The sequence below is a fragment of the Canis lupus genome, unplaced genomic scaffold, assembly GCF_011100685.1.
Source record: "Canis lupus familiaris isolate Mischka breed German Shepherd unplaced genomic scaffold, alternate assembly UU_Cfam_GSD_1.0 chrUn_S2040H2239, whole genome shotgun sequence".
In the NCBI taxonomy this organism is placed as follows: domain Eukaryota; kingdom Metazoa; phylum Chordata; class Mammalia; order Carnivora; family Canidae; genus Canis; species Canis lupus.
The window spans coordinates 5,605-28,905 of record NW_023330917.1 but is presented as its reverse complement, the minus strand read 5'-3'; the positions used below and the strand labels follow the sequence as shown (position 1 = coordinate 28,905).

The window sequence follows — 23,301 nt, the reverse complement described above, 5'->3', positions numbered from 1 at the left end:
CGGGGACGTGCGCAGGGAGGTGTGTAAGGTCAAGGCCACAGAGCCCTGGGAACATACACAGCGCAGGGCTGATCCCAGAGGGGAGCACCATGGGACTTAAGTGAGGAAGAAAGTGACCTTGGGCTGGGACCTGCAGACCGCCAGCTGTTGTGTTCCAGGGAAAGGAGAGGGAAGAGCATTTGAGACAAGCCTGGAAAGCCTACTTGCCATGATTGTGGAGTAGAGGATGCAGGTCTCTGCAGGTGTGCCCTGGCCCAGCCCACCTGCTTTGCCAGGCTGCGAAATCTGGAGGGGAGGGGTGGGGGGTGTCGCAGCCTGGGATCCCTGGTGGGCAAGATGGGAGCCGGCAGTGGCGGGAAATCTCTAACTTCTAACTTCAGAGAAATGCAAATTAAAATAAATAGCATTATCTACACGCTCTCCTTTAGGACTGAGAAACATGAAGAGAGCGGATAGAGACAGACAGCACTGATGGTCCCTAGAGACAGGACTCCACTCCCATGCCTGGGTAGGAATAGATAGATGCCAGTAAGCTTTTTTGGGGCGGCTCTGCAAGTGACACCAATGTCACCAAAATGTCACAGGTGCCTGCCCTTTGACTCAGTTGCTTCACTACTAGGGATCTACAGAGAGAAATCAGAGCTCAGAGAGGCCCACTCACAGCCAGTGCAGCTTTATTTATACCCGCAATGGTGAAAAGGGGCTCTAAGGGCCGTGGGGCGCGTTCATCACCGAGACAGAGGAGGTCATCTCTGTATCTCCACAGGGAACCGTCGTCCAAGGGGGGAGCCAAGTGAAAACAAGAGTGTCACAAACAGCACAGATCCTGTGACTTCACTTCAAACAGCCTGGAGAGCGCACACCAACAGTTAACTGTAGTAGCAGCAGTGACGGGGGCGGGAACAAGAGAGAACTTTCATTTTCTCTTCTAAACCTTCCAGTGGTAACCACCAAAGGATACAGGCAGAAAGATGGAGGCAAGCATGGCCTTTTCATTGCCCAAAGAAGTCACTGAGCTCTAGGAGAGCCGGGTCTCTGTTCATAAACCTGGGGCCTTTACGGAGCACCTGTTACCTGCAGGGCCACCAGCTAGAGGGAAGGGAAGGCGCGGGGCGGGGCGGGGCGGGGCGGGGTGGGGGGAACCGCTGCGCCCCTGACCTGAGCGCCCTGCGGCAGCTGCCGGCCCAGGCCCCGGGGGTCCGCCCACGCAAGGGTCTCTGGGTCACTCTGTCCCCACTACCAGCCAGGTCTTTCCTGGCACCTACACTGCTTTAGGCGCCTGAATGATTAATTTGCCAAATCTTACCAAAGCCCCCGAGGGAGGTGTTTTTCTCCCGGTTAGATGAGGAGGAAGAGGCTCAGAAGGGTCGCGGGAACTCGCAGCAGCGGGTTGGCTCCGCGAGCCACGCGGCCTCCGGCTCGCCTGAGCTGTCACTCCGGGGACAATGTCCGATTTGGGGATTTGGGGCGACGGCTCTGGAGTTAGACTTGGCTCCAGCGTCGGGTCCATTTTCTCAGCCATATGGTCATGCGCGAGTTAGTGATCCTTTCTGCAGCCCCGGCCGGGATCGGCTATTTATGGGGGCGCTTTGCGGATTAGAGGCGGCAATGGCTGTGGAGGGCTCGCGTGAACCCCGCACCCTGCTAAGCACTTTTACGGGCTTGGCCCACAGGAGTTGGCCCATTTTTCAGATGAGAAAACCGAGTCTCCGGGCTGAGGAATCTCGCCCCGGGCCCCAGGCTGGCAGAGGCGTTGGCCGCGTGCCCCCAGCAGCCTCAGTTTCCTCACCCGACACGCTCCCCGGGGAGCCGCGGAGGCCCCGCCCCGTCCCGGTCCCGCCCCCCCCGCGGCCCCCCCCCTCCGCCCGCCCCGCGCGGGGAGTCTCAGCCCCGCCCGCACCGCAGCCCCGCACGCTCCAGCCAATCGGCGGCGGCGGCGTCGGGTGCACTCGGCCTCGCCCGCGGCCCTCCAGCCCCCGGCTCTCGCTCGCTGAGCGCTCAGTGCGCCGCCGCCTCCGCCGCCTCCGCCTCCGCCGCCGCCGCCGCGCCTCCGTTCGCTGACTCGGTAAGGCTGGGCCGAGGCTGCGCCCGCGGACGGCGCGCGGGCCTGCGGGCTGCGGCGGGCTCGGGGGGGGCGCGCGGGGACTGCCCGGGTCCCGACCCAGGCGGGGGCGGGGGGAACCCCCAGCATCCCTCCACCCGGACGGCGGGTTTCGCCCGGAGCCCGAAACGCGAGCGCGGCAGGGACTCCTCACCTCCCGCCCCGGATCGGATCGCGGGGGGCGGGGGGCGTCCGCCGGGGGCCGGTGTGCGCGCGAGTCCCCGGTGCGGGTCCGGTGCGGCCGCGAGAGGGATGCTCGGCCCCCGGACTTGGCAGGATGCGCCAAGCCCGGGACTAGCAGGGCCACTGGCTTCTTTGCTCGCTCCTCTCCCCCTCCTCTCCCGGGAGTGGATTGGGTGTGAGGGTACGCCCGAGGGTCGGCCCGCCGGCGGGTGCGGTGCCGGAGCTGGAGGGATGCGCGGGTCTCCGGATTTGGCTGGATGCCCCCGGCCCGGGGCCACGAGGGGCGCCGGCTCCCACATCCGCTCATCCCACCCTTCTCTTAGGAATGGTTTGGGCGTGGGGGTCCGTCCGAGGGGCGGCGAGGCTGCAGGACGGATGCTCGGCCTTCTGGACTTGGCTGGGCGCCGTCCACCCGCTCTCGATCCCGCCGCATCCCTCCCCCCATCGGGGTAGACTGGGTCTGGGGGGCCGTCCTGGGGTTCCAGGCGGGAGCTAGAGGGACGCTGGGGCCTCAGGACTCCCCGGCGCGCCGTCCGCCCCCCTCCCCGGCTGCCCCCGCATTGCAGCCGTCGGGACACGCCCTTGACGCGGGGCTCCAGGCGCGGCCCCGAGCGTCCGCCGGGGACCACAGGGGCGCCCGGCCGGGGTCTCCGCTGGCGGACGCCCCCCACCCCCCGGTGAGGCCCTGGGTGCGGGGCAGGTGGGCGCCGAGCGTCCGCCCAAGGTCGCGCCCCCCGCCGCGCGGGGGTGGGGGAGGGGCGTCACGTGACCGGGTCCGGGCTCCCTGGGCCCGCAAGCCCCGGCAGGCGCCGTCCGGAGCCCCGACGGGTGCAGCCCTGACCTCCGCTCCCTCAACGAGGCCACGACCATTTCCTTTCCTTTCGTTTTGCTCGGAAAGGCCGTGGGTCAGCGTGTTTGTTGGCTTTCGTGAAAGCTGGAGGGAACCAAGGTGAGGGCCGACTTGAACACCGAGAGTTAACCATCCCGTATAATTAACCAGGTTCGGTGCAGAACACGCTTAAGCAGTCCCCGCTCAGGACAAGGCTTTCGGTTCCTCGGTGCTCCCTGGGTTGAATTATTTAAAGGGAGATTGTTGTGGGGGAACTGGTAACTTTGTAAGTTGCCGAATAAAATAGAAATCCGTTTAACCTTTTGAAACGTGTAGTTTGTTACACCATCCTCTTGCACCGGCGTCGGGTTTCTGGCCATTCCAGATATTCAGGCGTGTTGATTTCCTCCCGAACCTCAAACTAAGGGATTAGAACGTGGCTGGACTCCCTGGTTTTTTTTTTTTTTTTATTTTGTGCCAGCGAACAGCACCCCTCCCAGCCCCCCTTTCTCCGAAGTATTTAAGGTGACTCGCGGTGAGTGTGCACGGAGGACGACCTTAATGCAGATAGATGAGCTGGTCTTTGAGGGGAAGCAGGGTCTGGTGGGAAGGCCTATGGGGCCATCGCGTCCCTCGGAACTGAATGCAGCCTCAGACCGAGGGGTCTGGTGGTTGAGCCTCTGTGAGCCTGGGGGCTCCTCTTCGCCTCGAAACGACCCGTTTCCTTCCTGTGAAGCATTGCTAGACCCGGCCTCGCACCCTGAACTCCCATCTGTTGGAGTCCAACAGAAAAGGGCCACCTTTGGGGGCGCACATACTTTGTGTCAGGGTGGCAGAAACTGGCTTCCTGCGCAGGCCAAAATAAGCTTTCGAGTTGGTCCCGAAAACAAGTGGCCTAACCCGGAGGCCCAGGGAGTAAACCTGGCGTCCCCGCTGCTGCCGCCCTTGGCCCGACCCTGGACGCGCGGTAACCCAGCGGTCAAGCCTGGGCCTCCGGGGAGTCCTGGGGCCAGGGCCGCGCTGATGCAACCCGGCCCTTCGCGCCCATTCATAGAAACACTTCATTTTTCCTGGGGCGGGAGTCCCTTCCGGGCGCGCTTTGGGCGCCTGGGGCGCGGGGCTGCGGGCCGGCCGTGGGGCGGCAGCCGGCGCCCGCAGCCCTTCGGTGCCCTCGGGGTTGGCCACGCGGGGCCGGGCCTTCCCACGGACAGGCGCTGCGTGTCGCCGGGGGAGGAGGACGGGCTGCGCCGGCGATGCGCGCCAGCTCGCTCCGGAAGGTCTCTCGGAGCCGGGCGGGTGGAACAGGATCTGAGCGCCGGGGACGCGCCGGGCCGGGGGCGGGGCTCGGGTTAACCTTTCCCCTACTTTTCGCAGCCGTCACGTGACGCCCGCGGGGGGGGCGGGGGGGCGGGGCGGGGCGCGGCGGCCGCAGCTGCCCGCGGCGCCCTCGAGGACGCGTTCCAGGCGAGCAATTAAAGACGCAGGCGGAGCTCGGAGGGCGGTGGGGAGGTGGGAGGCGGAAAGCGCGCCCGCTGCGGCCCGGGGCTGCTGCTGCACTTTGATCCGGTGCAGTTTTTCCTTTGTTGGAGAAAAGGTTTAGTCATTCTGCGTGGTTCTTACCGGCAGGCCAGAGTGCTGCTGCCGCTGCCGCCGCTGCTGCTGCTGCTGGTGCTCCTGGAAGCCTCAACTTCGCTTCCGGAAGAATTGGTGCTGTTAAGGCTAAAATAAAATTGGCATGTTCAGAGTGCGTGTCACAGATTCTCTGCTGGCTTTGATGGGGCCTCTTCTCTTTCTCCCCAGATGCTTGAGCCACTCCTGAGCAGCTCTTGCCAGCACTGTTCTGTTTGACAGATAAGTAAGGACAAGCACAGGGTCCAACATGAAGGCGGTGCTTAGGGGACCCAAGGATGCGCAGAGTTGGCCTCCGCGCCCAGGTCCCCGCTCCGGGGACCACCCTCTCACAGTGCCTTGGGTGCCTGTAGAAAGAGTCTAGGCTGCACAGGGCGTGCTTAAAAAAAAAAGAAAGAAAGGAAGGAAAAAAGATCTGGTAATTAACACAAGTAAAGAATATGTTCTTTTTGTTGATTTCTGACGTTTATGCCGCTTTTTGTGAACTTCACCTTTTACCCAGCGCAAATATGGGTGGACCTTGGGTTCCCAGCAGGCCCTGGGTGGAAGCCAACTGACCTTTTTGGGGTAAGGTGATCCTGAGCCTCAGTTCTCTGGAATGTCCACCTTTACTTTCCTGTAATGTGGGTTGTTTTTCTGCCTGTTTTTGGAAGTCAACAATTGAAATTTTGCTGCTGCTTTAGGCTTGCCTCTCTCAGTGTACAGTATATTTGCCACCGTGGAAGGCTGCGAGATTGCACAAGATTATCAACTAGTTGTTGGACACCAGGTAACTCAGGTAAAAAAAGAAAGGACTCCATACCACCAATGCTGTGGGTTCACCACCCACCTGTCCCCGCGGAACCTGAGTGTTCTAGATTCTTTCTGACCGTCCCTGAGTGCCACCTGCTACCTTTGCTTCCCACGGGACTCTTAAACTTGCCTTCCTGCTGATTCCTGTGAGCCAAAGTGGCCTTTCAGATATTAATCCAGTGAAGAACATTTGGGATCCGTTCTCCCCTAGATTGCTGCACTTTTCTGATGCGGTGGGGTCCTTAGGGGCTGTGAAAGTCTGTGCCAGGGAAGCAAGCAGCAGACAGAGGAAGCTGTTACGTTCTTCCACCTGCCCGGTGCCCTTGTTTTGCCTTGTGACTGTGCTCAGGGATGTCTGGATGGGAGACCTGCAAGCTCCATACTTCCCACATCAAGGGAGGGACCAGTGACCTCCTCTTCCTACCAGTCTACTGGCTTCCTCCTGAGTCCCGAGGAGGCTGTTGATCCCCAGCGCACCCCTGTCTGGTCACCTCTTTGTTTCCGTGCCCTGGTGAGAAATACGGCTCCATGCAGATGGGACTCGTCCAGTTTCTGAGGAGTCAAGTTCTGAGGGTTAATTCCTTCTCTTTAGAAGCCCTGGCACCTCCTCCCACTGCCCCAGTAAAAGGTAATACGTGTTTAGGTTAAAAGCAAACACAAAATAACCTTGCCTTTAAGAAGTTTTCTTAGGCTGTAACTCTGACTTTACATTTTATGAAAGTCTTCCTCATTTATGAGATAACGCATCTGTCACTAATTTTCCTAAATGTCAACTCCTCTACTGCCCTTAAAAAGATTTAACGTGAAGAGTTTTGGTTTCTTTCTATTTTTTCAAAAACACTCTGTTGTACAATGGGGGGTTAAGGTTAGGGTACGATAAGGTGTACTAGAAATGGATCAGCAGCGCTCCTGCAAGCTGAATACCAGAGTGAGGAGGTCGGTCTGGGAGGTATCTGATGCTGGCAGGGCGTGCAGGGAACGGGGAGAGGGGGGAGAGGGGTCTAGGAAAGAAGTAGAGGGCAGATACACGTGGAAACCCACGTTCCTGGAGCATGGGACCATAGTTCGGAAGGTACAGTGTGTTCCTACATACTGTGGTGTCAGGCCTATTACTTGATGTGAGGGGGGCATATTCTGCATACTTGATGTGCCAGGAAACGATGTTAGGATAAGGCAGTGACATTTGTTCAAGGCCTCCCTCTCTGTCTCCTTGTCTCCCTGTCTCCTACACGCACGCGCGCGTGCACACACACACACACACACACACACACACACGGCTAAGTGGCAGAGCTGGAGTTCGAATCCAGATCTGTGTTCTCCAAACCTTGTGGCCCGTCTGTCTCCCTGTCCCAGGCTGCTTCCCAGACCCCTGTGCAGGCAGTGTTGGGTGTTAGCATTGCCCCCACCCCACCCCCCTGGATATGACACTGAATCAGCCTTATATGTGTTTCTGGATTTCCAGTTCCTCATCTGTAAAATGGTGCCTCTGACACCTGTTGATTTGTCTCATGAGTGGGGAGGATCCAGTAAGAGGCCAGATGTGAAAATAGTTTCAAGGGTATGAAGTAGGCATGAGTTTTAGCAAATAATACCATAGCCTCAGGCATGTTTTATGGATAGGACCATCCTCTCCAGGCCCTGAGCTGGAACTGGGGCTTGGCAAGGTCAGCGGCATCTCTGGGTGCCAGAGTGAGGAGCGTGCGAGGGAAAGCCACCTTGCCCTTGGTGTCAGGAACATTTGTGGGAACGATATCTTGCTCTGAGCAGAGGTTCAGGGATCTCTTTTGGGTGGAGGCATGCTTCTTCCAGCAGAGGGGCCGCCATCGGCATGGCTGGTGACACAGGTGCTTATGGATCTGCATCTGGAGAAAAATACTTGAGCGGAGCACAGATGATTGGGGCCTGGTGAGGCATTTTGTATTTTCTTCATAAAAACATGACTCTCGGTGACCTTTCCCGAATTCTTTTCTCTTGCGTGGATCATATTTCTTTGTATTTTTCTGATTGGCCATTATTTACTAGAGTGGGCACGATAGCAGGTGTACATTTGAATTTGCTTTATTTTTATGCTAGCTCCGTGGGCAGAAGTTGGGTTTTTCCGGAGCCATAAAACAAACTATAATGATTGAGAATTCCCTCTATAATCTGCCTTGACTCAGCATCCTTACCCCATAAACGTGAATGGTGCCCCGTGAAAGACCGTGCTGCAGGCTCTGCCCACAGTGTCTCCTCTGGAGAGTTTTTCCAGGGTTGGAGGCCCGAGCATCCTCCCTGGTGAGGAGTACGGCCTGTGCTGTTGGAGACCCTGCCTGGTGTTCCACGTGGCTGCTAAGCCGTTGCTTCCTGTGGGTAACCTTTCCTCAAAGGATTCCCAACACAGCTGTTGACCCGCTAGATGAGATGGGCCGCCCTTTGCTGGATTTTAATAGCAGGCTGAGCCCACTCCTGTGCGCGCGTGAATTGTGCAATTTAGTGGAGAGGCTGGTTCCTGTGAATAATTTTAGCGTTGGCACCAATCGTGTTTGTAGTTACTGTAGTTTTATTGCTGACTGCAATCACATCGTTTCGGTTACAACAGGATGACCTAATTTTATATTTGTGTAGCTTTAGGAATCTTACGTGGAACTTTTAATGGAGTACCTACCACTTAACTTGGGAGGTAGGCACGTGGTGTTTGGAGTTGGACGTGGGTCTGCTGGCTGTGACCTTGGGCAGGTGTCTTGGCACCTGCACGTTGATCTGCCCCTTGGTAAATTCTGTGCCCCTTCCCTGGGTTCTCCTGGGAATCAGATGGGTAACGCGGGTGAGACGCGGGTCATGTTGTCCAGTAGCTACAGTTTGGTAGAAGGAATATTTTTGTGTTTTCATTGTTAAAAGCACAGGAAAGAATCTGCTGCATTTGTCTGTCTGCCTACCTACCTTTCTCTCTCCTTATCTGTTGTTTTTAAGGTTAGGTTGAAAGACCTCTGACAGCAACTAATTACATATTTTGGATATCACAGGGCAGGTTTTACTGTTTGTTTATTACGGAGGTGATTTCCATATCTGAATTTCCCCCCCGGGCTGTTTTGGAAGCCAGCTAAGCACTTTGCATTGTGCTGACCTTTTACCTCCTTTCCTTAGCCAGCTGCCTGCCCCAGAATCCTGGCAGATGGGGGTGGCACTGGGCCAGCTCCTCCTGAAGGGTAAGGGGACTAGCTTAGGGATGGCTGATGTTATGATTGCTGGCCGCTGACCTTGTGTGAACAAATTATGGTGAGGAAGAGTTGATGGAGGAGGAGGACAAAGCAGGCACATATGAAAAATGAACTACAGAACAATTTTTTTGTCCAAAGATGTGGTGAGTGGCATTGGGCAGTTATCAAAATTAAAGTAGTCTTACTGAAACTAAGGTATGTGTTACGTCAGCCCCCACCCCCCGCCGGCAGCATTCACTTGGCATTAAGTGTTAGAGAGCTGTCTGTCTGTCGTCCTCAATGGATTCAGAGTAGAACAAGGATTTGTGTCCTGGAGACGCTCCTCACTTCCGTTGGGAGATTAAATGAAAGATTTTTTTTAAGTTTTTAAAAAGGTTTTTATTTATCAGAGAGAGAGGGAGGGAGCGTGCACATGTGAGATGGAGAGGCTGACTCCCCGCTGAGCATAGCCTGACTCAGGGATTCGATCCCAGGACCCTGATATCGTGACCTGAGCGGAAGGCAGATGCTTAACCAACTGAGTCACCCAGACGCCACCTAAATGAAAGATTTACAAATGAAAGTCACCTTCCAGCCTGTGTGGGGAGAATCACCAGCTGAAACCTGGTGGAACTCGGTTCTCTGGGAATGTGGGGTCAAAGGCAGCCTGCAGAAGGGGAGTTTGAAGCTAAGTGTGAACCCAGAAGATGGGAATGGAGAGAGAGCAAAGGCATCCCAGCTGTGAGTTGGAGTTAGCAGGCTCTCCCGGCCAAGGCCCAAGTGGGGGTCTGGCTTGGGAAGCTGTAGGAACAGCCGCATAATAGACCAGTGATGTGAATTTATAAAAATTGCCATAAATAGGTCGTTGCTCTCAACTCGGATCTTGGTGTCTTTCCGAGAGCAGATTAACATAAGATGCTTAAGTTCTCTGGTGCAGACCTTGTAGACTCTCTCTCCAGTAGTGGGCTTCATGATTTTTAAAGTAGCACGTCACATGGTTCCCATGCTCAGCCTGGGGGTGCAGCGCCCAGGTGTGTTCCAGGCCGGGAGGTTCATGCAAGCTCACGTCAGCTGGGGCTGCCAGGTGGGCACTCTCCACCAGAGGCGGCCAGAGGTGGTTTCTGCAGTGCCAGGAAAAATAAGCAGGTCCACAGCCCCACAGCATGCCAAGCCACATAGACCCAGGGGGCTTTCTTTCTATCTTCAGCACTTTGGGTAAATTTCTTCACATCTCAAGTGCCTCAAGTGGCCACTTCCTGGTTTACCCCTAAACTGGTCTGGCAGGTGCACAGCAAGAGGTGGCCTCTTGTACAGGATGTTGGGTGGACACGTGTTTGGTTCTCTAGCATGGACACCGGGGTGTGGAAGTGCGGGGCTGTGTACTAACACCATGTTTTGAGAAACCACCAGACTGGTGTCCATAGCAGCTGCACTGTTGTGCATCCCCAGCGGCAGCACATGGGGGTTCTGGATTCTCCACCGCCTTGCCAGCACTTGTTACCCTCCATCCTTTGGATTCTAGCCATCCTGGTGGGTGTACAGTGGCATTTGGCCTCAGTGTTGATTGGCATTTCCCCGACAGTGATAGGAGGTAGCATTGAAAGCATATATTGTTTTTCTTTTTCTTTTTTTAAAAATATTTTATTTATTTATTTATGAGAGACACAGAGAGAGGCAGAGACACAGGCAGAGGCAGAAGCAGGCTCCATGCAGAGAGCCCAACGTGGGACTTGATCCCGGGTCTCCAGGATCATGCCCTGGGCTGAAGATGGCGCTAAACCACTGAGCCACCTGGGCTGCCCCTTCTTCTTCTTCTTCTTCCTCTTCTTCTTCTTCCTTCTTCCTTCTTCCTTCTTCCTTCTTCCTTCTTCCTTTTCTTCTTCCTTCTTTCTTCTTCTTTTTTTTAAACGCAGGCTCCGTGCCCAGCATGGAGCTTGCACTCAGGACCCTGAGATCAAGACCTGAGCTGAGAGCGAGGCGGACGCCTAACCGTTGACGGAGCCACCCAGGCGCCCCTGTGATTGTAAATGTTTTTAAACACGAGTCTGTGGATGCCAGGACAGAGGGTGGGATTTTCACTTACTAGATTTGCACAGGGAGTTCTTCAAACCTTTGTCTGCAGATACTGCAAACCTGGTTCTGCAGATACTGTCTCGCCTGCCTCCCTGACAGAGGTCAGACCCCTGAGCAAACACTGGACCCACACCTTCAGATAGAATTGACTGCAGACGCTATGTTTAGGTTCCATCTCCTGCCATTAATAATCCCTCACATCTGTATAAAGCCCTGGAAAGAGCTTATAAATCATCCCGAGGGTGGCCAGTCCGTAAGTTTGTTTGCCATGCTTCACTCTCTGCAGAGTGATCTCTGTGACACCTGCCTCCTGCCACATGTGTAGCCTGCAGTCTTTGTGGGGAGGGGTTAAGAGGTGGCCTTGAGGCGCTAGCAGAATCCTTGAGCCACCTGGATAGCTTTTTGAGAACAGGATTCAGAGCTGTTGAGGTGCCCTCTTCAACATCCTGCATTATCTGCAGGAGCCCTTTGCTTGGAGATCTTGCTGCTTTCAGACATGGGATCTGTTTCTTCAGAATCGGCCAGGCTAGGGAGCTTGGCTCCATGCCTGCTGAATAACACGTAGATAACCATGAACACTTTGCAGGTTGCGTTAAGCTAAGGTGATTCCCAGTGGATTGAGTTTTGCCGACTTGCTCTTTGCCTCCATGATCATGAAAGCAGGTTGTGTGCTGACTCTTCCCAGGTGTGCCCAGGTGTGCCTGTCCCAGCCTCTCCCTTTGCCCCTAGCCACGTCACATGTGGTTAAGTCCACACACCACTCCTCTGCTCCCACCCCCGACTTGTCGTCCCCAGGCAGAGACTCTCCTGTGTCAGGCAGTGGCTCTTCTGAGCCAGTGATCAAGCCTGAAGCCCCAGGGTGCCTCTGAAGCCTGTCTGGCTGGAGCGGGTTGTCCTCCTCACCCCCACTCATGCCACTTTGGGCCACTGTCTCCTGGAAGACTGACTGCCCTTACTTCTTACTGGTCTCACGCCCTGCCCTGCCCACCATCCATACTGCAGCCAGAGTGGTCTTCTGTCTGTTAAAGACTTACTCATTTGAGAGAGCATGTGAGAGAGCATGAACGGGAGATGCAGAGGGAGAGGGAGAGGGAGAGAGAGAATCTCAAGCACACTCCCCACTGAGTGCAGAGCCATACATAGAGCCTCATCTTGCCACCCTGATACCATAACCTGAGCCAAAACCAAGAGTTGGATGCTTCCTCAACTGAGCCACCCAGGCGCCCCCAGAGGGGTCTTCTTGAGACAGAAACAGTAACTTAAAGCCCCTGGATGCTCTTCCTTCACCCTTAGCATAAAACCCAGCTGCCTCCCCTGGCTGCCTGTGGGTCATCCTCTCTGACCATAGCTGCCTGCTCTTGACACCAGCCACCCTGTCCTTGACCTGCCCTTGACCTCTGCCCAGAGTCCTGTTTTACCTTTGGGCCTGAAAGGCTTGCCCTCCAGCTGATCCTTCTGGGCTTCCATGTCATCTAGGAGGTCCCCTCTTGGACCCTCTCTACTTTTTGGCCTCCCTATGTGAGCTCTAGAGGGGCAGGAGGAGGACTTTACTGCCAATGTCTGCATCCTCCCCGTGGCTGGCATGTGGGAGGCAGTCAACAAACGCTTGCCGAAGGAGCAAATAAATGCAGGCCGCATGCCTCTCTGGGCCTGTAATGGAACCATTTGTTCCAATTAGCCGAAGACTAATAAGCTAGTTTGGCTTTTGTAACTGGGCATCTTTGAAAGCATGACACCTGTTTATATTGGTAGGTCCTCCTCCCACTCAGTAGGCTTCAGAAGGTAAAAACAGGAGAAATTGTGATAAGAAAACATACAATTTTGGGTTTTCATTATAGTTCTTGGTAGCTTTTCCCCCTTCTGTTAGCTTCCTTTTTATTGTGGGGCATCCGGTATAGAGCTTAGGAAGAAGGAGCATGGTCCCGGGGCTCCAGGAGGTAGCAGAGGGGCTGGCTGTGCCGGAGGGAGCCGTGAGGTGCATCCTGAGTCCCCAAGGAAGAAGACAGGAACCATGAGGAAGGGAGCCGGAATAGACCTGGCTCTGAAGCCGTTGAAAGGAAACACACTTTTATTGGTTGAGGCAGGGCAGCTAGCCTGAGCAGAGACACCCATAGACACCCACTCCGGAGGATTCTCTGTGTCTCCTTTTCATGGAGTCTTCAGTGGCGCCTGAGCCGGTCTCTCAAGACAGCAGCCACATGCATCCCCCAGAGTCCAGTGCTCCTGCCTGGACACAAGGGGTTCAGGGCCATCAGGGACTCATCTGTGGACTCTCTGGGTTTCTTCTGTGCCAGACTCCAGGAGGTTGGTGGGTGGCAGTGAGATTGGCAGGTGGCTAAACGGCTGCCAACTTCCTGGGTCAGCTGGGTGTGGCCTGGAGGCCTGATGGTAGGGGTGGGGGTGAGGTTCCACTCCTGGACTCCACCGGCCACCCCGGGCCTCTGAGCAGAGGGGACAGTGGGCTGGGTAGTGCTGGACAGGTCGGGGAGGGGCCAGTGGCCCCTGGAATTGGGTCTATTAATGGAATATGAAGTTTGTTAGATGGCTGGGAAAGACTAAATTCAGAACACATCCCAGGTCCAGGTAAGGGGCTAATACCTGGTAAAATGCTGGTTGTGTCACACTGTCCCCTTCTCCTAGGAGATTGCCGAAGATGGCGGAAGCTCACCAAGCCGTGGCCTTCCAGTTCACTGTCACCCCAGACGGTATCGACCTGCGGCTGAGCCATGAAGCTCTTAAGCAAATCTATCTGTCTGGACTACATTCCTGGAAGAAGAAGTTCATCAGATTCAAGGTTTGTGGATCCTTGTTTAAATCTATGTGGTGCTCAGCTAGCACCTGAGAATGCGTCTGGGTGCTGGTGCAGGATGGGTGTGTCAGTGCTGACGGGCACGGGGTTGGTACTTCATCGGGACTTATGAAACACTTCCACATGTACTGGCTCACTGAGTTCTTTTACTTTTATTTATGTATTTATTTTAAAGATTGTATTTATTTACTCATGAGAGACACACAGAGAGCCAGAGACATAGGCATACGGAGAAGCAGGTTCCATGTGGGGAGTCCAGTGCGGGACTTGATCCCAGGACCCTGGAATCACAACCTGAGCCGAAAACAGACGTTCAACCACTGAGTCACCCAGGTGTCCCAGGCTCACTGAATTCTTGAAGAAATTCTGTAAGGCAGGCAGGCTGGTTTGGCACCCTGTAGGCAGGTGAGGCGGTTGTTCAGGGAAGCAAAGACTAAAATCCACGTCTCTGAGTTCAGAACTCTTTACACCTTGGAGAAGGAGGATCGTTTCCAGCTGTACGAATCGCAGTGAGTTTATCTAACAGATGCCTCGCTGATAAGACAGTCAGATGTTGAAATATATGCATGTAAATTCAAATAGAGTTGACTTCACATGTTCTCAATTCTGTTTACCTGAAAGACTGGAAATTTATTCACTTTTTTTAAAGATATTTTATTTATGAGAGAGAGCACGCACATGAGCAGGGGGAGGGGCAGAGGGAGAAGCAGACTGCCTGCTGAGCAGGGGGCCTGACTACAGGGTTCCATCCCAGGACCCCAGGACCGTGACCCAAGCCAAAGGCAGACGCCCAACCGAGCCACCCAAGCTTATTTTTTTTATTCAAGCACAAGTCTCGTTTTCCACTTAATCATTATTTTGAAAATCATAGGAGGAATAAGATGCATGTTTGGAAAGAATTCAAGTGAGATGACAGTTCATCAAGTTACCTGCCGCAAGGAATGAGGAAAACTCATAACCGTTTATTTATTTTCCAGTTTCCTTTTCAGAGGGTGTAGCTCAGACTAGCGCTGTTGAGAAGGCCAAGGAGCCAGAGTAGGTGAGAGCAGTGACTCAGAAGGGCGACAGGCCCCCTGGGAACCGGCCTGGCTGGGCAGGTGCTGCCCCGGGTGGGGGTGGGGGTCCCCGCACACGGCCCTGGCAGCTCCCGCGGTCGAGCAGGCGCCACCTACAGGGGTAAGCGCGCTCTGCCACCTGACCTTCCCGAGAGCAACACCTTTTACCGCCAAATCCAGGGAAAGAGAGACTTGGGTGCAGAGCTGTGGCCATGTGTCCTTGCACCCCAGTGGAAGTGTTCTTTGGTTTCAAAGACCTTGTAGTACTGCTGGCAAGACCAGTGGATAGGAAGAGAGAGGATCAATAGTGCATGGCTGCACCTGACTGCATGGTTACAGAGGACCATGTGGCTCGGAGCTGGAGGGGCCGCAGGGGGAGGCTGGGGTGAGTGGGAGACCTCTTATCTGGACCCTTCTTGCCTTGGTTTTAATGTAACGTAATACATGTATGTGTCTTCACCTTAAAAGAACGTTTACTTCAGAGAACACCAGGAGAAACCCCCACTTTGTTTAAAATTTCTTTCTCGGGGCACCTGGGTGGCTCAGTGGTTGAATGTCTGCCTTCGGCCCAGGTAGTGATCCCGGGTTGAGTCCCACATCGGGTTCCCTCTCAGGGATTCTGCTTCTCTCTCTCTGCCTATGTCTCCCTGCCTCTCCTTCTGTATCTCTCCTGAATAAATATATAAAACCTTAAAAAAAAAATCTTTCTCTTAGACCTCTAGACAATAGGAAATCTATGGGAATAACATGGAAGGATGCAAGTAGCTTCTAAAATAATTCAGAAGAGCTTTGAGAGTTTTAAATCCATTGTCTTGGTCAAATCAATCTCTTATTAAGAAGGCTTTAGCAAGAATTTTTTTTTTTTTTTTAATTTAGTTTAGTAGTTTCGAAACAAACACCAAAATAAAGAGAATAAGGAGGGCAGCCCCGGTGGCGCAGCGGTTTAGCGCCGCCTGCAGCCCGGGGTGTGATCCAGTCATCGGGCTTCCTGCATGGAGCCTGCTTCTCCCTCTGCTTGTGTCTCTGCCTCTCTCTCTCTCTCTCCCCCGCCCCCTCTCTCTACATTTCTATGAATAAATAAAATCTTTAAAAAAATGCTACAATTCCATAGCAAGACAGACAACTCAACATTTAAAAATAGGCCAAAGAGGGGTGCCTGGGTGTCTTAGTTGGTTAATCTTCTGACTTCAGTTCAGGTCATGATCCAGGGTCCTGGGGTCGAGCCCCCAGTCAGGCTTCCTGCTCGGCAAAGAGTCTGCTTCTCCCTCTACCCCTCTCCCTACCTGTGTCCGTTGTTTCTCTCATACTCTATCAAGTAAATACATTAAAAATCTTTATTTTTTAAAGATTTTATTTATGTATTCATGAGAGACACAGAGAGAGGCAGAGACACAGGCAGAGGGAGAAGCAGGCTCCAAACAGGAAGCCCAATGCAGGACTTGATCCCAGGATCCTGGGACTCAGGGATTACACCCTGAGCCAAAGGTAGACGCTCAACTGCTGAGCCACCCAGGAACCCCAAAAACAAAATCTTTAATTGGGCAAAAGATATGAACAGGTGCTTCCCAGAAGATATATGAATGGCTAATAAGCACATGACAGATGTTCTATATCATTATTCATCAGGAAAATGTTAAATGACAATGAAACACCACTATACACCCTTAAAATTGGCTAAAATTAAAGACTTATTCCTATACACTGCTGATAGGAATATAAAATTATACCACCAATTTGGAAAACAGGCAAATTTTTTAAAAAGTTTAACACACTCCAGACATATGACCAATCAACCTAAGATGGCATATCTTGGTAGAACAATACCATCTCAGGTATTTATCAAGAGAAAAAGAAAAAAAAGGCCAGCCCGGGTGGCTCAGCAGTTTAGCGCCGCCTTCAGCCCAGGGCGTGATCTGGAGACCCGGGATCAAGACCCACATCGGGCTCCCTGCCTGGAGCCTGCTTCTCCCTCTGCTTGTGTCTCTGCCTCTCTCTCTGCATCTCTCTGTGTCTCTCGTGATAAATAAATAAAATCTTAAACAAAAAAATTCCCACAAAGAAGTGCACATGGATGTTCGGAACAGCTTTATTTTAATACTCCCAGAAGGCAAAGAACCCAAATGTCTCAAGGAAGATGGCTAAACAAATTATGGTATTTGTATAATGAAATTCTATTCAGCAATAAAATTAGTTCTCATTCAAAACCACTATTTTGAATGAAAAAAATCATGCAAAAATAGGACATACTACCTGATTTCATTATATAAAATCCTAGAACATGCAAACCACTGTATGGTGACAGAAAGAAAGGGCAGTGCTGTCTGGGAACAGGAGTAGGGAAAAGAATGGATGACAAAGGAACCCAAAAAATCTTGGGGGAGGGATAGTGACTGTAGTGACACTGTTATGGTTATTTACACATGTCAAAGCTAATCAGTATGGTTTCACTCATACATGGAATATAAGAAATAGTGAAAAGGATTATAAGGGAAAGGGGAGGGGAATTGAGTGAGAAAAATTAGGAAGACAAACCATGAGACTCCTAACTGGGAAATAAACCAAGGATTTGGGAAGGGGAGGTTGGTGGGAGCGGGATAGGGTAACTGGGGGACGGGCAATGAGGAGGGCACTTGATAGGATGAGCACTGGATGTTATAATCTATATTGAAAAATTTGATTTAAATTTTAAAAATGTAAAAAAAAAGAGCTGATCATACTGTATGCTTTAAGTATGTATACTGTAAAGATGCATTCTATTGTACTTCAATGGTACCTCAGTAAAAGTATAAAAAATTTAACAGGAATTAGCAGTACTCTAGGACCAAAACCCACCATCCAAAACAATGGGAGAAATCTCTACTTGGAAGACTTGCTAGTATCAGGAGGCCAATAAGAGTCAAGTCCCCTCTGACTCCTCTTAGTAAACTGTCACCATAGGAATTTCATCACTGTCAGTGTAAGACTCAAATATACCCATATCCCTTCTCATGAATAAGCATAAGCACATTAAAAACAATAATAACAACAACCAAAAAAAACAATACTTCATATGATCAGCATGATTAACATCTTGGGAATTAATCAACATGGTTAAGAAACCACTCCCCCTAGGTCTCTTTTATTTTTCAAAGATTTCAACAATAACGATTGTTTTACAATACTTGTCAAATGAGGGTACTTGATTGCTTACAAAATCTCAGATTAATCCTAAACTTCGATGGCTCCTCTCAGAGGGACTGCGACATCTCCTCTCAGAGGGACTGCGACATCTCCTCTCAGAAGGGCTCCGATGGCTCTTTACAGAGAGACTGCGATAGCTCCTCTCAGAGGGACTGTGATGGCCTTTCTGATAAGGACTGCGATGGCTCCACTGAGAGGGACGGTGATGGCTCTTCTGAGATGGACTGTGAGGGCTCCTCTCAGAAGGACTGTGATGTCTTTTTTCAGAGAAACTGTGATGGCTCCTCTCAGAGGGACTGTGATGACTCTTTTGAGGACTCCGAAGGCTCCTCTTAGAGGGACTGTGATGACTCTTTTGAGGACTTCGATGGCTCCTCTCAGGGGGACTGTGATGACTCTTTTGAGAAGGGACCGTGATGCCTCCTCTCAGAGGCACTGTGATGGCCCTTTGAGAAGGACCACGATGGCTCCTCTCAGAGGCACCGTGATAGCTCCTTCCAGAGAGACTACGAGGGCTCCTATCAGAGGGACTGTGATGGCTTTTTTCAGAAAGACTGTGATGGCTCCTCTCAGAGGGACTGTGATGACTCTTTTGAGGACTTCGAAGGCTCCTCTCAGAGGGACTGTGATGACTCTTTTGAGAAGGACCGTGATGCCTCCTCTCAGAGGCACTGTGATGGCTCTTTTGAGAAGGACCACGATGGCTCCTCTCAGAGGCACCGTGATAGCTCCTTCCAGAGAGACTACGAAGGCTCCTATCAGAGGGACTGTGATGGCTTTTTCAGAAAGACTGTGATGGCTCCTCTCACAGGGACTGTGATGACTCTTTTGAGGAAGACTGCGATGACTCCTCTCAGAGGCACTTTGATGGCTCCTCTCAGAGAGACTGTGATGGCTTTTTTCAGACAGACTGTGATGGCTCCTCTCAGAGGGAATGTGATGGCTCTTCTGAGAAGTACTTCGATGGCTCCTCTCAGAGGGACTGCGACATCTCCTCTCAGAGGGACTGCGATGGCTCCTTACAGAGGAATTATATGGGGTTCTCTCCCTTAAGAAGCTGTGGTTTTGCTTCTTGGGTGCGAGTTTCTCTTTAAGGTGGCTGTGTGAGGTTCTGTGAGGTGAACCATGTAGATTTCTCCCCCCGACTTGAACTCCGGTTCCTGTTTTGGAGTTCTTGGACTCCTGGCTAGAGATTTCACTTCTGTAGAGCTTTTTCTTACCTTTGCTGCTAGAGTCATTTTGAACAATACCCATAGGCTGTCCAAGTGAACTGGTTTTGAAAGCGGCACTTCCTTGGGAAAACTATGGGCTTAGGCAGTTGGGTACGTCTGAGTTGGAAAGAGCTATCTCTTTCTGGTGGTTGAGCTGATCTGAATTGCTCTCTTTCTTCCCATAACATGTTCTGCTTAGTGGTTATGTCTACTGGCTTTACCTTAACAACTGACATCCTGTCTCTTTTGATATCTCTTGATAGGTAATCATTTCTGGCTCTTTTGTTTTAGATGCTGGTTTTTGCTTGACCACGAATGGTCTGGCCGTGGCCTGTCCACGGGCTTCTGCCCGGCAGAAGTCATAATTCTGTGTGCTGTCTGCAATGCTTGCTTTAGGCCTTGCAAAAGCAGTTGAATGAATTTGGGTTGGGAGGATTTCTTAGATTGTCTTCTTAAAGACGCAGAGGTAGTTTGAGATGTTCCAGTCCTCTTGCTTCTTACCTGGGCTGGTAATTCCCTAGAAGGACTCTGTATTATGCTTCTACCATTTGTGTAGAGTTTTGTGTTTTGTGTTCTGCTTCCCTTGGTGATTCTTTTCATTGGGTATGGGTATTTGGATTATGGGTCTTTTGGTTTTCCTTTTAGCCCATTTTACATTCTGATTGCTTTCAGAGACACTCTCTGGTAGAGAGTGAACCTGACTAAATTCATAGAGCCCCGGCTTTCTAATTTCTGTCTTTCCTACTAGGTCAGGGCCTCTATACTGCCTTCGCCTGATGTGGACTCGTACAGGAGAAGGAGACTGGGAAGATCCAGACTGGAAATATATCGTAGAAGTAGGACTCTTGGAAGCTCGAGTATAGACTTTCGCTGTCCTTAGCGATGGTGATATAGGACTTCGTGGTGTGATGGGTCTGTCTCTTCTGTGGTACTTTGGGACTTGGGGTCTTTTCCCAGTTTGCAACCTAAAGCCAAGTTGCAACCTAATCTCTCCGTGGCCCTCAGGAGTGCGTACAAGGTGGAGCTGTGGATAGATAAGAAGGTAAGGTCCGAAAGTGCCCTGTAATTTATGACAGCAATTAAATCCTGCACATCGGCCACACTGTAAGCAGATAGGGTATTTTAAAACCAGACCTGAAGTTAGAGGTGGAGGTACATTTGGGGGTATTTGACTCCTTAACAGTTTTGCTGCTATTTTTAGCTGCAGATCTTGTAGCAACTGGAACTGTTCTGAGAAGTCAGTCTTGGCCTGGTGGGGAAGATAACTTGGCTTGAGACTGTGTTGGGACTCAAAACTCAAAGAGTTCTCACTCTCTTCCACTGGAACAGAATCTTTCCTGGTGAAAACTATATTGAAGGAAGACTCTAGCTGTACTGGGGCAGGAGGCTGGCCCTCTGATGTGCTGAATGGTATGTGCTGAAAGATGTCCTGGGATATATCAGTGAGCTTTGAACTTCTCTTTAATCTCACTCTAGTCCCAGAATATTGCTGTATTATGGAGGACATGGAGCTACGTGTCCATATTCTTAAGGCTGTTCTTTGCTCGTGACCACGACATGAAGTGTGCCTCTGAATGTAGTTTCTGGCCACTGAAGGCTGAGGAATAACACCTCGACCTTTCTCTAGCAGACTCTGGGAAGGCTTCATCAGTTCAGCTGGAACCCCAAATAAATTCTGGATAGATTGACGGATATCTCTAGTGGCTCTTTCCATTAAAGATGTTGGAGAACAAAGCTTCCTTTCCATCGTGGTTCCCAAGACATCCCCCAACATTAGCATATTGGAGAGATATTTTCGAGGTAGTCGCTGTCTCCAGGAGTGACTCTCCCAGACGTTCTGTTGTCTGCCCAGGACAGAGCTGGTAAGGCCTCTTTGAATTCTTGAGCCTGAGTGGAATGTCCTAGGTGGTGATCTCCAGCTTTGTGGTGGATGTTGGGATAGGCCCTGGAGTGAGTTCCCTAGCTCTTCCACCTGCTTCTTGTCAGTCGTCTTAGATAGGACACCCACTCCTGAGCTCTCAAAATGTGGAGTTTCTACAATGTTAGCTATCTTATCAGAGAGTTGATTGTGAAGGGAAAAGGGAAGAGTTGAAGATTGTATCATAGTAGGGTCTATAAAGGACTCTTCAGGCTGAAAAATATCTGTCCCAATGTTTCTTATATCCAAGGCCCTTGATACTTCTGGCACCTCAAAATCACAAAGGCTTTCCGAATTCTGTTTCATCAGAACTTGTGATGAGGGAGTTGGAAGAGTTATGGAGAAATCTAGAGAGATAGTTCTCTATTTGTAACTCCTCTCTTGATGTAAAATCCTCACATTCCCTATTCTGATATACCTGTCGTAGATTCAAATCCTCAGATTCCATCATTTGAGGAGGCTTATTTTTTATCCCTATTGCTTTCACAGCCTGAAGCCCTTGTTCATGAGTGAACACTGCAGGCTCCTCAAAGGGACATGCTGGCTGTGAGAGTAATTCTGCAGATTTCACATGGGTATTTGGCCTTGGAGTTAATTCCACGGGTTCTACCATTTCTTGAAGATTGAAACAATCTATTACTTCTATCGCTGATCCTAATGCTACTCCTATTGGTTCTACAACCTGAGCAATTGGCCCTGGTGCTAACTCCTCAGATTTTACAATTTGAAGTGGTGGCCATGGGATTAACACAGTCTTTACAATCTGAAAGCCTGTCGACTTCATTATGTCCAAAATTTGGTGTGTTGGCTCTGTGGTTAATTCTTTAGATTTACACTTTGCAACCACAGCTCTGAGGTAAACTCAGAGGGTCTCACATCTTGCAGTTTTGGGGTCAGCTGAACATAGTCTATCATTTGAAAGGCTTGGCCCTGGGGTTAATGCTACAGACTTCACAACCTGAAGTGGTGGCCCAGGAGTCACTTTCACATACTCAGTAACTTTTTGGGGGGCTCCGGGGTTATTCCTATTGAGAGCGCAGCTTGAAGCTGTGTCTTTGTGGATCCTGGGACTTGATCTAGTGGCTTTGGACTAATCCTCATAACTTCTGTAATTTGAGCCCGTACTCCTGGAGCTCTCTGTGAATATTTTATACTTTGATTCTCTGACTGTGGTAGCCCCACTGATCCATTCTCTGGCTGCCATGTCTCAGATGTGAGCTCTACAGACTCTGTGTGTCCTACAGCTTGACCTGTTTGCTTTTGGAGCAACTCTAAAGATTGTCTCCTTTGAAGCCATTGCCTAGAGGTTAAACCCACAGATTCAGGAACTTGATATCCTAGCCCTGATGTCATTTCTGGAGATTCTGGAACATGATGCAATGGCTTTGTAATCAGTGCGTCAGATTCTCCTCTTTGCAGTCTTTTCTCAGAGATCACCTCCACAAATTCTAGTGCTTGAGGATAGGGCCTAGGACATCTCTCTGAATATCCAGTGGTTTCGCTTACTGGCTTTGGGGTCACTCCGAGGAATTCCTTCCCTTTTTGCCTTGCCTTGGAGGTCAATCCCACAGTTTCTGTAGTGTGATGCCTGGGCTCTAGTGTAATCTCTTCAAATCCTACAGCTTGCTGCAGTGGCCCTTGTATGTAACTCTCTCAAATCTCTAAGTTGAGGCCGTGACTCAGAGAGCAACTCTAGAGTTTCTGGGATTTGGTAGCTTTCTTTAGGGTTAATTTCGAGGATTAGAACCTTGATTCCTTAGCACTGGAGTCCGATCAACAGATTCTGGTACTTGAAGATCTAGCCTTAGAGGCACTCTTGAAGAATCCATGGCTTACTTGTTGGCTTTGGGGTCAACTCCACAGATTTTTCTGTGGTTTCGTTGCCTTGATGTGCCAACCTTTCTGTGATGTGATAAACTGGTATTGAAATCAAATTCATAGATTTAGGGACTTGATGCTTTGGTGTCGGATCATCTCTGCACATTCTTACAAACTGATGCCCTGGCCTAGGGATTATCTCAGAGTCTGTGATTTGATAGCTTCTTTTCCGATTTAGCATCTCAGCTTTTGTTCCTTGAAGCAGTGCCCCCGGTGCTAACTCTACAGATTTTGTATCTTGCTGTAGAGAGGCTGAGGACAATTTCACATGTTTTATACTTTGCAACTTTGGATCTGGAGTAAACTCCAAAGATTTCTCATCTCGTTGCTGTGATTCCGGAGACCAATCTGAAAATTTAACGCTAGTCAACAATGGTCCTGGTGCAAACTTTTAGTTGCCTCTGGTGCCAACACCACCGATTTCATACCTGCCATCCTGAAGTCAGCTCTCGACAATTCGTACCTTG

General features: G+C 51.3%; 2 protein-coding genes and 1 long non-coding RNA gene across 5 annotated transcripts; 1 reads left to right on the top strand and 2 right to left on the bottom strand.

Moving 5' to 3' along the window:
* Positions 1-657: 657 nt before the first annotated feature.
* LOC119868862 lies at positions 658-1,825 on the bottom strand. The gene is made up of 2 exons (XR_005387219.1): positions 1,307-1,825; positions 658-848 (listed from the first exon to the last, which is right to left on the bottom strand). It is a non-coding gene; the product is annotated as an uncharacterized LOC119868862 (long non-coding RNA).
* LOC119878895 (surface protein-like) lies at positions 885-18,230 on the top strand. 3 transcript variants are annotated; one of them, XM_038589435.1, is made up of 3 exons: positions 885-977; positions 13,424-13,577; positions 17,879-18,230. In XM_038589435.1, exons 2-3 carry the CDS (start codon positions 13,437-13,439, stop codon positions 18,161-18,163), a joined length of 426 nt encoding a protein of 141 aa, XP_038445363.1. In that variant the 5' UTR covers positions 885-977; positions 13,424-13,436; the 3' UTR covers positions 18,164-18,230. The 3 variants fall into 3 exon arrangements, with proteins under 3 accessions (XP_038445363.1, XP_038445362.1, XP_038445364.1); XM_038589434.1 differs by lacking the exon at positions 885-977 and adding an exon at positions 2,013-2,065; XM_038589436.1 differs by lacking the exon at positions 885-977 and adding an exon at positions 4,623-5,520.
* A 1,349-nt stretch (positions 18,231-19,579) lies between these two features.
* On the bottom strand, positions 19,580-21,244 carry LOC119878894 (uncharacterized protein C2orf16-like). Its single transcript, XM_038589433.1, has one exon. It carries the CDS (start codon positions 21,140-21,142, stop codon positions 19,580-19,582), a length of 1,563 nt encoding a protein of 520 aa, XP_038445361.1. The 5' UTR covers positions 21,143-21,244.
* Positions 21,245-23,301: the final 2,057 nt, after the last annotated feature.

Excerpts from the sequence above, each read along its gene's own strand:
- LOC119878895 (XM_038589435.1), top strand. The coding sequence starts at position 13,437 with ATGGCGGAAGCTCACCAAGCCGTGGCCTTCCAGTTCACTGTCACCCCA. Across the intron at positions 13,578-17,878 it reads AGAAGTTCATCAGATTCAAG|AGGGACTGCGACATCTCCTC; the intron begins GTTTGTGGATCC and ends GGCTCCTCTCAG.
- LOC119878894 (XM_038589433.1), bottom strand. The coding sequence starts at position 21,142 with ATGATACAATCTTCAACTCTTCCCTTTTCCCTTCACAATCAACTCTCT.